The 15,008-nt window shown below is 39.8% G+C and overlaps 1 protein-coding gene across 1 annotated transcript; it reads right to left on the bottom strand.

The window, feature by feature from the left end:
- Nucleotides 1-272: 272 nt before the first annotated feature.
- LOC145502553 (uncharacterized) lies at nucleotides 273-8,867 on the bottom strand. The gene is made up of 7 exons (XM_081481881.1): nucleotides 7,865-8,867; nucleotides 6,829-6,997; nucleotides 6,079-6,337; nucleotides 5,023-5,250; nucleotides 3,732-3,989; nucleotides 1,551-1,760; nucleotides 273-1,255 (listed from the first exon to the last, which is right to left on the bottom strand). Exons 1-7 carry the CDS (start codon nucleotides 8,703-8,705, stop codon nucleotides 932-934), a joined length of 2,289 nt encoding a protein of 762 aa, XP_081338007.1. The 5' UTR covers nucleotides 8,706-8,867; the 3' UTR covers nucleotides 273-931.
- Between the last annotated feature and the right edge of the window lie 6,141 nt (nucleotides 8,868-15,008).

The following is a 15,008-nucleotide window of genomic DNA, read 5'->3' on the forward strand; positions in this document are numbered from 1 at the left end:
TGTACCGTAAACTTCCGAAAGTAACGTCAAAAAATTATGGCCGCTAATAAATCCCGAAAGTAGCGAGCCTACTCAGCCCCCACCCAACCGAAAATAGTCAGGTGAAAGTTACCGTACGGTCACTTGAAAAAACCAAATAGATTCCAAATCGAGAGCGGATAATCTAATTGTTGACAGTAGTAGTTTACCTTGGGGTATAAAAATATTGAATCTAAGGCATTTTAACTGACAGTAGCATTGAATCGAGTAGTTTTTTGCTTTGTTTTGAGGTGGGGGATTCAAAGATATTGAATCACAGGCATTTTCAACAACGCCTTTAAAGTTGCAGATGTTGCAATAAGCTATATTTTTAACACTATTTTGAACACTTACATTGAATAGGTTTTTTTTACAGAAGTAAAGCAAAAATATATGTATTGTCAGCCGATTCACAAACTGACAAGTAGACAGGTCATGAGAATATAGGAAATGGTCAAATAAAGAATATTGTTTTCATTAATATTCTGCCAAATTCTCTTGACTATCTTGAAAGAAAATTACTGACAAGCAGTAGGGAGAATTTACAATTAAAACTAAAGATTACAATAGTAAGCTATTTAATGCACACTAACGGTCCCTGTAGTTTACTAGGAGCGAAACTGAGATATCAAAAGGTGTAAGAAAGATTGAGATCAGTCACGAACAAGAAACTTAATTTTTTTTTTTTTCAAGATGTTCGATCGATAATGGAGAATCTCAAAATCTATGTTGGACCTGACTAGGGAGAGATGTCCGTCAGTTAATGGCCTTAAGAGGCCTAGTCAGTAATGCGAGTAATTCCCGACTTGGGAATTTTAATAAAGATGTTCATAACGGGATCCACGCGTAATAATTCTTGCATGTCTCGTAAATACATACCCAGCCATAAATACGTGCGCTTTTGATGATATGGTCATCGGTGAGATAAATCCCGTATATACTTGAGTAAGTATTCAAGAGGTATTTCACCCTGTCGAAGGACCTGGTAATGAAACTCGGGCAGAGAAAATTTGGGACCAAGTGACTCTTCCATGAGTCTTCTCGCTTTGACAAATGTCATTTGACCAATCATGTAGCTAGTTACAACTCCCGGGGAGCTTTGGAACCGCGTAATGTCCTTGAAAGCCACAGTGCTACTTCCCCAAGCGTATTTATTATAAATGAGTTCAGCTTCCATCCGGGACATATTGTAGTAATTGATATTGACGTCTAGAAAGCTCCGCAATGCTGCCAAAATCTGTAAACAAGAAATAAAGAAACGATCAATTAAACTTGCCCGACAACAAGCCGTACTTTGCCTCTACCAGGCGTTCAGTTAGTTAGGGTGCAGCGCGAAAAACGGTGAACGGGAAAAAAGAAGAAGAAGCGCGGCATTCCAAGCCCCTCTCTCCTTTCTTGGCTGAAGTATCGAGTGACAATTAACACTCACCACGGCTGTAAAGGAGAACAACAGTGACGATACAACAGCGTTATGGAAACGCTTACGGCAATTGTGTTGGTCTTATTATTTGTATTAATTTAACCATCATTACCTGATATTTGAGCATGCCGTACTTTTGTAAAACGGCGTTCTTGTTACTCTTGTTAGCTGTGTTACTGTAAATATCTGTATCATTCGTCATGAGTGGATATTCGGCGTACGTAGCCCAACCTTCGGTGAATCCTGGGAAATAGTTTGGCCGGCTTATCGAAGATATTACGTCATTGCATTTGCTTCGGAAAGTCTCCATGTAACTGCGAACCTATGTGAACAGAGCGGATAATTAGGGCAGCTTTCACTTGCTATAGTGAAAGAAACTTTTGAGCTTTGTCGTGCCAGACTTCAGTTCCAGCAATCAGAACCTAAAGCCACAACTACTACCTGTTTCATAACCGAAGATATCAGTCACTCCACCTGGCTCCCTACGATGTCGCTAGAACTTGTTACTTTAGCCAAACGTGAGAGTCTGCTAGCACCCTTAATTAAATTACCACAGTCGTGGAACGTACAACACCTCAGAGAGTTATTAATTCCAGGAGCCCATCACTAGGAGCTACTCCATATTCCTGTCAAGACGTTTTCACAGACCGATCTATTTTTAATTTGAATTTACCGCGAATTCAGACCCGCAGGAACCTCAGTGACCGATCACAACGAGGTTGCGGAAGAAGTGATGGGCTCGTCATGTGAAGCCTAAAAATAGACCGGTCTGTAAAAATGTCGTGACATAGGCTTAGTATGGGAGTTGCATGCTCCTAGAGATTGGCTCCTGTTAATTCTTAATCCGCTTGCTAAGGTGACGCCCGAATAGTAATAAGGAAATATGTTGTTTTCTTACGGGCTCTACTCGTTCTCTTCTCATTTGCTTAAGGAAGGCTTTGTATTATGCATATGCTGTTAGGTACGCTGAAGGGTATGGCATTTTCTATATTTAGAAGCAAGGTTAATATTTGGTCATTGATATCCGCTGGTCCTTCAAGCTTTCAAATTCCCGATTTCTGTGGGGGTAGAAGTGGGGATTTTTAGTGTCAGGTGCAAACGCCAATTTTTCCCGCCAATAGCCCAGCTGTTGCACCACGCGTGTTATGTTTTGTACCCAACGCACTGGCAGAGTTACACATCTTCGTAAAATTGAAACTGCACCATAAACGTGGCCTTTTTTCGACAAATTCACCCAAGAAAGAAAGGAAAAATAACAGGTAAGAGAGTAAGAATTCTAATCTTAAAGAGGTCATTTCTGAACCAAGAACAATTACGACAATAAAAGAAACGAATACAAAACCAGTTGTTCTGCACCACTTTTAATTTAAAGACCCGGGTTTAAAACCTCTATTTTCCTTGTTCTCTTTAATCTGAATTTCTTTTGCTCTTAGGGCTAGGGGCTTTGTTTCTCTATTTGTCTTTATCTATTCTTTCTTTTGCATAAAGAATCTTGTAAGTGGTGCGAGTCGCCGGACATCGGCGGCGTTGGCAAAGTTAAGCTTTTTAAAGTTTAATTGTAGTAATTCGAGTAATTGTCATCCTACATTATTTTGTTTCCACTGGCAAGGTAATAAAACAACTGACTCATGTTTTAGGTGTGCACGGCTTCGAATTATAATACACTTGAGAAATTTATAGAACACTAGCTGGTTACTCACGAACCTGAAGTTGCTCGTGGCTGCGCCTCCTACAACTCCGCACATTTTTCACTGGTCCCGAGGTGTTTTTCATTCCCGAGAATGTTCCTAAAGACTACATCGAGGTAAGCATCAAATTTCGAAGAAACAAAAACTAACAGTTTTCCAGGGGAACAGTATTAAGTGTTGTTTTGTTGCTAAAGTTTTTGTATGACGAATGTTTTATTCTCACACACAACGCCTCCCTAAAGCTGAAAACGACATGAATTTATTCATTGAAAACACTGCGACGTTTTGGACAGTCGAATTTTGCCTTTCTTTAATTAGCTGAATACTTATAAAGTTTTTTTAGTAAATTAATACCGAAGAATAAAAATGAATGAAAAGACTCCAGCCAATTTTGCAACTTTTTTCTGTTTATATTGTTTGGTCTTAAGTTTCGACTTTGTCTAAAGTCAAACTCCTCAAAAATATTAGAGTCAAAACATTTTTACGTACCCGACAGAACCAAGTAAAAACCTCGATTGACTTTAAACCCTGGATTAGTATTAATCGGCTTTGGATTAAAGCTAAATAACTCAGTTCTGTTGAAAACTCTGTTTAAAGGGAATTACCTCAAGATGATGTCCTGGCAACTGCTCATGAGCAGACGTTGTCCACTCAGTGTACTTTGGACCAAAGTTATCAACAAAGAAAGGCAACATTTGCAGAGAGGGGACTTTACAGTTAACACCAATGGACTCGCTGTAACTTTGAAACACTGCCTCGGAGTGGTACCACGGGACTACCTTGATTCCACAGTCAGGTATGGTTTTCTTTTTCCCGCTGTCGTAAAATAACCTTGATAATTTTGGTCTGATAAGGTTCATGGTCTGTGTGGAGACGACAAGATATGTTATTGAGGCTGCAAGGTATTTTTCTGGGGGGGAGGGCATGTGATTCAATGCTACGGACTGAAAATACCAGATAAAATATTTGGCTTAGAAAAGATAGGTTTTTTCAAGCCTTTTTCACTGGTTTAGGGTGTGAGAAATTTTTACGCTGATTTTTGCCTTATCGGCTCCTAAATAATATAATATACGGACTCTGTTTAACTGAAAACTATTTGACATCTTTTGATTTTGAACTATTTGTCTCGATCGTAAACGAAGGTACCTAACGTGACGTCTGAAGGCAAATTGCGCCAATAATCAGAAATGCTTTAGTTGTTTAACGAAGATTGTCAAAAGTGGCACTGTGTTATTTTATCAAAGAAACAGATGACAGAAGGTGAAGATGTTCCGTTGTGCTATGAATTTGGAGAATCAACTCGACTTTTCCCAAACTTCACTGCTATGCTTTGGCATCGTGGCTAGCACAGAAAATAGTAATGCTGCTTTTCGATTTTCTGGAAAGAAAGAAGTACTATGTGCAAATAAAATGTAATGAGTTTCTTGAATTCTTGGACACGAAATCAAAATTTTGACTTTGTCAAAAAAAAAAAACACATTGTCAATGCTGCACTAATTATCACTCCACCTGGGCTACATTAGCAACCGCTGCTCAGAAAACTAGCCCATACTTAGGTCCAGAGATGGAGGTCGTTCAGTGGCACTATGGTTGTTTGCATTGCAGTCGCTTTTTTCATCCAACACTTGAAGTCTCAAAACTTCGAATTTTGAAATTTTTTTTACAAATCAGTGTATGAGATCCATGATATCAACAAATGCTTCTCGTTTACCTACTTCATACGTTTATGGTTAGTCGCTACCGACATTATATCAACACAAATGCCGCCCGTCATACCCTAATTTGCACAGACTGAGGGCTAACTCTCAAACCTTCCTCAAATTCAAAGTCTGATAGCAAATCGATCAGTCAAATCAGGAACTTTTAGTTATCATCTAGATCATAAATATGACTTACTTCACTCGTAGTTTCAATCCATTTTTGCATAGCTTTCCATCTAGTAGGACAAAACAATCGCGATCTCTGTTCAGCGGTGCACAGAAAAAACGCATCCTCTCCAGACTCATTTGCGGGGAACGGCTGTGCGTTAAAAAACATGTCTCGTGATTCCAAGACTTCTCTAAACTTTCTGACAGCAGTGCTGTTGTCCTTTTCTGTTGTGTATAACTTGGCGAGTGTTACGGCCTAAAAGGGAAACACACTGAATTGTTGTAACAACTATCACAGCTAACCTCTCCTTCACCCCCACTCTCTTAGGCCCCGTCCACACTAAGCCGGAGGAATTTGAACTGAACGGAGGTTTCACTCTGAAAACGCGTCAATTCAAACGGTCATTTTGGATTTGTGTTTGAGGAAAACTCGGGCAGCGAAATCACATGATTACCGTGAATGTATTGTGTGTATGTAACGCCATCGTTTTTTTAAAAGCTCCATTTTTAAAATGTTTTTCGTCCACACGAAAACGAAAAGCCGGCGTATTCAAATTCCTCCGGTTTGAAGAGCGTTTTCGAAAACTAGCTCCGTTTTCGTGACGGATTAGTGCGGACAGTAGGCCTAACCGTGGAAATAAAGCTGCGTTTTCAAATTTCTCCGGCGTAGTGGGGACGCTGCCTTACATACCCCTTTCAATATACACAGGTTATGCACAGCTGATCGTATGTACAGCTTATGTGCTCCTCTCTGTAAACTACTCCTAAAAATCGTTATGGTTTTTGGAGGATGATTTGGAGAATGGTTCCTACTCCCTCTCCTTCCTCAAGATCAACGTTCATTAAAGGACACAGTCACGGTATTTTTGAGTTATTTTGGCCACGTATAAAATGGAGGTAACCTGAAAACAATAGTTTACTGAGCTAGAAAAACACTATTGTAATAATAATAAACTATAAAGAAACAAGTATGGAGAAGGCTGACCCAGATTAAATTCAGCCTAAAAAAGTTTAGGCTAAACTTTTCAAGATGCGCAAACCGTGACATAGCTCCTTTAACAAAACTAGGGTGCAATTCATCTACCTGTGATAGCAAGTGGTCTAATCGCTTTTGAGCGATATCTTTGAGCTGTCTGGGCGAGATATCGAGTGTCGTAAAAAATGAGAGCAGTTTCATATAAGCCTGAGCTCCGTTCAACTTGTGTCCTGAGGGCAACTTCTGAGTTGTTGGCTGATCACTTCTCACCACTCCATCGACGTACACGTGTGGAAGAGGGAGACTGGAGAGACCACTTGAGACCTTGCTTGGAACACAATGACGAAGGTACTCTGTTTCTAAAAATCTAGCAAAAAGTTGAATGTGGTCACCAGAACACTCAGAAAGAAACACATACCTTTCTGATACATTTATACAGTTCGTGAACATGCACACTCAGTCATTGCCAAGCAGCATGTTCGTCACTAACAATTCATCTAAACAATGCCACGGCTGACGTCGTTTTGAGTTCAAGTGAAGTGTTCAGTTATACATAAGGAGGTAGAAAATTGTACGGGACATTCTTCTTGAAAGAATTCTGTGATTCGATGAGAGAGAGAAACTTAAAACAAATCTCATCAACTCAGTCAAGGTTTCATCTGAGTAACTTGATTCAAAATATGAACGGGTCAGCAATATATCAGTGTCACACCGGTGAAGCAGGTGTAGCATAAAATAAACAGCCGTTACAGAACTCAAAGAAAATACATGTAGCTCGACTGCAAGCGGTGAATTTTTTCTTAAAAGAATTCCAAAGCATCTGCGCTGAGCAAATCTTAACCTAACGCAAGAGCTTACCTTATCAAATCATGGAGAGGTTTTCCAAGATTCTGAACAATACAATGCTTCAGAGACTCTTCTACTGTTTCTTTAAACTGCAGTGCCCATGCTTTCCTTACTTCCGGCGTTAATTTGTCAAGAAACTCTCTGCTTAGAAGGATCTTTGCGACTTGTGTCTCAAGTATACCTGGTGAAGATCAAGTTGTTACGATTGCTGTTGCTGTTGTTGTTTATTGGCCGGTGGTGGTTTTGTATGTATTCGTGAAATAGTCCAGTCAGGTCAGTGAAACTGCAACTCCTCTCGGGAGTGAAGCTAATTTTGAGCAGTGTCCACAAACCAGATTAAAAGTTCTTGTAGTTTTATAGGGGAATATCAACGTAACCCCTCCCCCAGTCCCCAGCTATCGAACAATAACTCCTCCTATCGGGTACCATCGGTCGACTTTCAATTTGATTGGTTAGGTAGGTGTTGCCTACTATTCGATAAAGACAATAAGTCTTGTAATTAGCCGTGTTTATTGCTTCCTGTCATTGCCATGTTTCCAGTCACGCCAATTTTTTTAACCGTCATGGGAAAGAACTGCAGCTTAGTTATGTTAAGTCAATTTAAATTTCTCGCCCTTGGCTTTAACTGACACCTTTGTTATTTAATTGTCAGTCGATAAAGACTCGGCGGCCATACTGCATTTGTCCCCAGGGTCTTTCTTCTTCTCTTTTGCTCCCCGTGTCCCCTCTACCCAAACGGAGCGGAAATGTAAATACCATTACTTCTCCAGTAAATTGACCCTTGAGTGTCAACCCTTCAAAAACGCAAGAAGGTTTAATTAATAGCACTCGATACTGTCATCCAATATAATTGACGCATCCAGGCTTTTAAATTGCTGATATTTTCCATTGTATATGATATTTTGCCAAAAATGTCAACACCTACAAAATAAGAGAAACCTTAAAATATTGCAGTGGAAGCGTCGAATGGCCAAGTTGAAATACACCAAGTAATGATCGTAAAAGTAAACAATATGTAAGAAAGTCAAAATTAGTATTCATTGCTTACCACTTTCGTTTGACACCGCAATTGAGAAAAATCGCTTCTTGAATTCGCGCACTCCAACTTTGCAAGCTTCCACAGGCCGTACCATTCCAACTTTGACGGCACTCCGTAGATTTTCTTTATATTGTTGAACTGAACTGTTGTGTTGTCGTAAAAGATGAAGCAACTCTTGTATGTCACTCACACTTGCTGGCTTGAAATGAGGTAAACAGGATGCTAGGTTAGTCAGCAAATAACATACAGGCTGCCAACAGAAGAAGTTCGGTCCGAGCAACCAATCTCCGGAGTAATAATTCCCTTCATAAGGGCTCCATCCGAAAGCAACCTTTAAAATACTTTTCGCAACATGCATAGCTTTCCTTTCTCTTAGCCTGAGCTCACGCTCGTTCACGTTCGCATATACGATAGTTTGCAACTCGTTGTAAAGTGCATCGCTGGTGTCGGTTCTGTTTTTTATAGCCTCCGCTCGGAAATCGTACGGACGATAGACCTGACGAACTTCTGACGACGTTACGTCAGGTTTTGAGGCGATCAGGTATGGATGATACTTCTCGAACTCAGATCGAAGCTTCTGTAAAAACTGCTCCAAACCAACCCGCCTTGCTTCTTCGGAGAACGAACAGCTTGTGTCGTGGTCGTCTTCTACAGATTTATCCGAACTTGGACCCGTTCGAAACCAAACCACAATTACCACAACAATAATAGTGATGGCCGCTAATGATAACCCCAGAGCAACAAGTGAGCGTACAAAGCAGCGCTTAGACAAAGGCTTTTCCTTTTCATTGTTCACAAACTCCAATTTAGAAGAATTTAGATTCAGCCTTTTCTCTCGCTTAGAAAACATTTTTGCTAACGAGCGAGCGGTGTTATCACAGGCAAACCGACCAGTTTTGCAAGAGTGCGATAAACTTTAATGAAAATATTGACACCGTCCCGATTTTAATCATTCACTTTTCATTGGTTCTGATTAAAAGGTTGAAATGGGTCAAAAATGGCCAATCACCAAAAAATGTATGACACGCATGGACACGCACGACTAGTTTCAATTAAGAAACAATACGAATTGCTTTCCGGAGAGCGTAAGCTGGTGGAAAGTTTGCAATGCAATGCATGATGTACCCTTTGACGGCTTTCCTTCTTTACTTAAGAACAAATTAAATACTTCACAACAAATAGCGGTTAAAAATAAAACCTCCGAAAATTTCAACAAAAAGTGGAAAGACTTTATCTGAGTTTTTTTTTTTTTTTTTCATTTTACTTATTTAGTTAAGTTATTAATTAATTTAATTAATTCTTAATTTGGTGATTGTTTCCTACTCAAAATGTTGTACTTTGAATTAGTTTGTAATTCTCTTCTTTTTTGTATTTTTTTCTGTAACACACACCATTACCTTCTGTGTTATCTTTTGTATCTCCTTTAATTGTGCTATTGTAGTTCATGTTGTATCAATAATAATAATGATAATAATAATAATAATAATAATAATGATAATAAAAAGTTTGCAATGCATAGTTGTTCGTTTTATTAATAAGGGACGATTTCGGTATTAACTCTGCAAGCGATGACACGGGGTATTCACCGCCCCCGACGAGCGAATAACTGTTGTATTACACCTGACAGCCGATATATCGATTTCAGATTGAACTCACTGATCTCAATAGTTTCAGACTCTTTTTACAAATAGACATAACAAACTTAAATAAATTTCAACAGCAGCTGAAGTTAAAAAGACATCAGTAAGGTGGACACAGGCTACCACGTTTGCCTTGTTAACACTGCAAAAACGATTGCGGAAAAAATCATTACACGCATGTGCAGTTAATCAGTTGACTGCCCCCTTGATCAGGCAATATCAGAAGAGAATGACTTGATACAGTAATAGTAAAACAATAAATCGTGATGCATTACTCGTCTTATAGACCAGCTATGTCTGACTAACATGATAACCGGGAAAGGAGTCTGATAAGCCGTTCGTATGGCGTTTTAATTTTAATCAAAACAACAGTTTCAATCGTTGACGCAAACAGCGGTCTTTAGGTTTATGCAGGAAGAAATGTAAGGTTAGAATAAGTGAATCTCAAAAATAACAAATATTCAAAATGTTACGTTTTTCCCGCAGTGCATGTAATTGTACGTTTGCACAATTAAGACATGGAGGGTGTAAGGTTTACTTATTACTTTCAACAATCTGCTCTTGTGTCAAACAGGCAACTCGAGAATGTATGTAATGACAACCATGTGACAAGGAAAACATCTGCAATAGTTAAAAATGACAAAAAAATCGTTTAAATTCGGATCAAAGTAAAATTAATGGGAGAATGGGCTAGAAACTGACTTAAAATAGCACCAACATAAAATCTTTTTTCTCCCAGTGTTCAGAGGTTCCTTTCTTCTTCCTACCACAAAAGTGAACAAACCGTCTGTGTCGCCGCCTAGTGACTCACATTTGATTAAGAAGTAGAAAGAAAAAACATAAGAACGAGGAACAACTGTAGTTAAAATTACAATTCTAATTTTCGGGTTTCTCATTGCCACACATTTTTGTTTCAAGGTTAGTTTTGAGAATCTGGTGATAAATCAGTTAATGCTTTTAGTTTCTTTTTTGTCATCTATTGATAACCGATAGTTACGAAAGGGAGGTGTTGACAAGCCTGCGTAGCATGTCTAATGATATATTAGTAGCGATTTAGAGCGGTGAGCCTCGTCGCAGTCTTTGTTCTTTCTGCTTGGAGCGCTCAAGGCTGATACTACGTGAACAACGTTTCGAGACACCAACATGACACATATGTATTTTCGGACCGTAGGTCTTTTCAGATCCGATACGCTGCGTATTTAAAGCATGTGGTGCTGGCCATGCGGTTCATTGTTTAGGCTGGTTTTATCCAGCCACATTTATTGTTTGCTTTTCGAGACACCAATCGTGACACTTCGTCTTCTTGCGCCCGAAACACGTGATGTGGCAACGAGTGTTTCGGGGCGCAAGTGAGTTCAAAGTACGGAACTTGATATAGTGAACGGGTCATTTTGGAATTTATGTGCGTTGGCTGTTAGGCTGGCGTTACATATCTTCGCTAACACAGTGCTGACGAGTCCTAAGAAGGACGAAACAGCTGTTCACTGTTACGATCCATCTTTATCGGTTCTTGTCGTGTTGGTGTCTCGAAACGTTTTTCACGTAGTATCAACCTTGCAGTCTATTGTTTGTCTTTATGCATTTTTTGGCTGATCAGATCTCTTGTAGATCCTACGTTGGCAGCGTTTATCGTATGCGGTCCCTTGCAGTTTCTGGTTTCTCAAGAGAGACTATTTTTGGTTATTTTTGAGTTCCAGAGGCTTGAAACAAAACTGCAAAGACCTTGCCTTTCACTTAGAGTGATTCGGTAAGCAAGTTTGTGTAGGTTTTTGTAATCTTCCTTAGTAAAATAGAGGTCGTTTTAGACAGAGGCCAAGAACCGAGGTGCCGAAACATTGACTTTAAGGACGGTGCTTACTAAATACAAAGGTTTTTGCGCCAGGTTAGGACCACGCGGAAAAAGTAGATCTTTGCAAGGGCTACTGGAATCCCCGAAGAAAAATTGGGGTAGCCATGCATTTTTTCGAGATAATTAGCCTTAAATCTCAACAAAAATGCTGACATCAGCATTTTCCTGAAAAAAGAAGGAAAGGATATTTCTTCATAGATTTCCTTAGAATTCGCCTTTACAGACAGAAAAGCAAACACATTTATAAAGATCTTAAAACTACATGGTAAATGGTAACATAAAAACCAGTTTTGGTATGTTTTTAATAACAAAATCGTCGCAACAGCGCTTTAAGGGCCTCTGACAGCCTTCCTCTGGTTCAGCTAAAATACAGTCTAAATACCTTTTGCTCACAACCAGAAACTAATCACGTGTTCAGTAGGCTTGTCACTTCCATTTCATAGCATAAAATGTCGGGGTAGCCATGCGTTTTTTAAAGTTATTGATCTTTTTTGAAAACTTTTACGGTGCCCGTTACATATTTTCCTGTCACCTCCCCAGTAAGTGAAACATTTGGGTATCTCGAACTTGTTTTGCGCGCGCACTACGCCATCTGCAGGTACATGTTTACAGTTGGATTTCAGTATAATTTTCGACAGACAAAAGCTAGTTTTTCAGCTGGAAGGCGTTAACAGTTAGTGGTTAGCGATATGCTGCTATTCTGGTGTTCCTGCTTTAAGTACAGGTTCATTAAACTTGATTTGGTCACAGTGGGAAAATTTTGCTTTCGTTTAAGTCGTGTACTTGGTAGCGTAGTTAATTGCGTCATTGTTAACCCCAGCGCGCGCGTGGCGCTTAAACCTGCCTTGCGTGATGCGCAGAACGTGTGCGCACTAACAAAAGTAAGCACCGTGCTTAACCTGCATAGGCTTGATTCTGAATAACACAGAGATTATCTTTGAGCTCTAGAGTCTTGAAAATAAATTGCAAAGACCTTGCCTTTTAATTAGAGCGGCTGGGTGACGATTAAGACAAGCAAGATGATGTAGGTTTTTGTAATCTCAGTTAGTGAAATAGAGGTCGTTTTAGACTAAAAGAGGCCGATACCGAGGTGCGGAAACATTGATTTTAGCCTACATAAGGCTTGATTCTTAATAACGCAGACGTTATATTTGAGTTCTAAGGGCCTTAAGCTAAATTTCAAAGACGTTGTCTTTTAGTTAGAGCGGCTCGCGGGTAAAGATCACGACAAGCAAGTTGGTCTAGGTTTTTGTAATCTTAGTTAGTGTAATACAGGTCGTTTTAATCTTAAAGAGGCCGCCGATACCGTAGTTCGGAGACATTCACTTTTAACCTACCTAGGCTTGGTTCTGAACAACCCAGAGTTTATTTTTGAGTTTTATTTGATTGAAACTAAATTGCAAAGACTTTTCCTTCCAGTTAGGGCGGCTCGGTAAAAATTACGAATCGACAATGACAACAATGATGATGATGATGATGATGATGATGATAATTTTCGAATAGGCCCTTTGCACGATCCGGTCACACAGTACAAAATCACACATGCTGGTGAGCAAGTTGCACAGTGGGACTTCCAAAACAATGCAACTCGTACCACTCCACCTGGACCTACCTTTGTTTTGGAAGTCCCACTGCGGAACTTGCTCACTAGCATGTGTGAATTTGTACCATGTGACCGGATCGTGCAAAGGGCCTATTGTTTTTTAGTCGAGGTATAACCCTCTGCTAATAGAGAAAACCTTCCTAAAAAGAAATTACAAAATCTAAGAATAATTTAAAAATTAGTCTGTTTACAAGTTACAAAACCTAATAATAATTTAAAAACTCCTAAAGCATTTAAAAAAGCCTAATTAATTAATTATTGCATAGATCGCAGCTACGGCATTCATCATCCAGGAGAGCTAAGTGGCAGTACGTTAGATAGGGAAGAATAGCTGACTTATAAAGTGGTAGCTTTGCCTTAGTAGAAATTAAATTCCTCGACCTCATTGTGACTCCAATCCTCTGGCTGGCTTTCACACAAATTCTACTACAATATGATTGGAGAAGTTGAGGTTACAGTCACACCTAAAAAATTAGGTCAAACAGATTTCTCAATTACAGTAATCGAAACAGCAATATTGTGAAGGTCATTATCCTTATTTGCACCTTTGTTACAAATGTTCATAATCTGGTATTTTTTTGGATCACCTTCAAGGAAATTCGAGTCGTCCTAGTGAGTTGTTACAGGAGCTCATCTCCTGACGTTCAGAAACTACAGTAGGCAAATGTTCCCCTTTTTCGTAGATTTGGTGATCGTCTGCATACATAGACAAATCAGATTCTCCATTGTAAATGAGATCGTTCTGGGAAATGTTCCATAAACGTGGTCCCAGGACGGATCCTTGAGGGCAGCCACGTTTACCTTCTTCAAGGAACTAGTACATAGTCCAAACCTTACTTTGTTTTGGCGATCACGCAGATAACTGTCTAGGAGTTTGATGGCATTATCTTGAAAGCAGTACGCCTTGAGTTTGTTTAGCAGGAGTGGCGGATGGAGACAATCAAAAACCTTGGACATATCTGTTGATAGAATACCAACTGATTAACGATTATCCTTCGCTGCTTTCCAGTCCTCAACAAGTCCAATTAGGGTAGTTTCTCAGCTATGGTGTTTGCGATATGCAGATACGCCGTCTCCGTGGTTGTCTCTACGCCGTCTCCAGTGGCGGATCTAGGGAGGGGGCCCGGGAAGAAGAAATGACTGAAGAAAGAAAAGTCGGCAGGGCAAGTAAAACAAAACCGGGCCGCTCCCTTAGCTCAAAGTCTGGATCCGCCACTGGTCTCTACGCCGTGGTTGTCAAACACAGCTTTAATCTGTCGACTAATCAGTTGTTCAAACACCTTGTTCGCACAGGGCCAACGCCTTAGCCCCAATCTTCAGCGCCTGGGCGGGAATGGAGTCATAACCAGCAGCCCTTTTTTGACATTAAGAAATTCAGGCACAGATTGCCCTTGTTTCTTGTTCATGGGCTGAAACTGAAAGGCCATTGGTGAGGTTTCATTTCTCTCTGCTCTTCGCTGGACGCTAGGATGACTGCTAAAATCATCATCCGTGGTGATTGCTGGACATGAATGCCCCCAATACCATCCGCAATTGCTGCGAAATGATCAGCAAAGATCTCTCGATGCTGGTATTATCCTTGACAGCATTTCCACGTACATTTAGACTGATTTCAGAGTTTAATTTACCATTCTTACGCGACAAGAATGGTTTAAAAGTATAAAAAATTTATTTGGCTGCGCCCTTGAATCATCAGTCTTCCTTTTTCAGTACCCTTTGATGGCCAATCTTCGCTGCCTTGTAACTTCGTTGCGACATTTCTGCTTATATTCCCAGCAAGTTGGTCTAGGGTTTTGTAATCTTAGTAAAATAGAGGTTGTTTTAGATTTAAAGAGGACCATACCGAGGTGGGGAAACATTGATTTTAACCTGCGTAGGCTTGTTTCTTTGTTAAGTTTTAGGGGCTTGAAACTAAATTGCAAACACCTTGCCTTTCAGTTAAAGCGGCTCAGTAAAGATTACGACATGCAAGTTGGTGTTAGTTTTTGCAATCTTAGATAGTAAAATAGAGGTCGTTTTAGACTTAAAGAGGCCGATATCGAGGTGCGGAAACACCGATTT

Source organism: Orbicella franksi, chromosome 11, assembly GCF_964199315.1.
Source record: "Orbicella franksi chromosome 11, jaOrbFran1.1, whole genome shotgun sequence".
Lineage (NCBI taxonomy): Eukaryota > Metazoa > Cnidaria > Anthozoa > Scleractinia > Merulinidae > Orbicella > Orbicella franksi.

What these genes read in the sequence shown, in the direction of transcription:
- LOC145502553 (XM_081481881.1), bottom strand. Translation starts at nt 8,705, where the DNA reads ATGTTTTCTAAGCGAGAGAAAAGGCTGAATCTAAATTCTTCTAAATTG. An exon ending in TGCGGTGTCAAACGAAAGTG is followed by an intron (nt 6,998 to 7,864) that starts GTAAGCAATGAA and finishes GATCTTCACCAG; the next exon opens with GTATACTTGAGACACAAGTC. An exon ending in TGCCAGGACATCATCTTGAG is followed by an intron (nt 1,761 to 3,731) that starts GTAATTCCCTTT and finishes CTGTTCACATAG; the next exon opens with GTTCGCAGTTACATGGAGAC.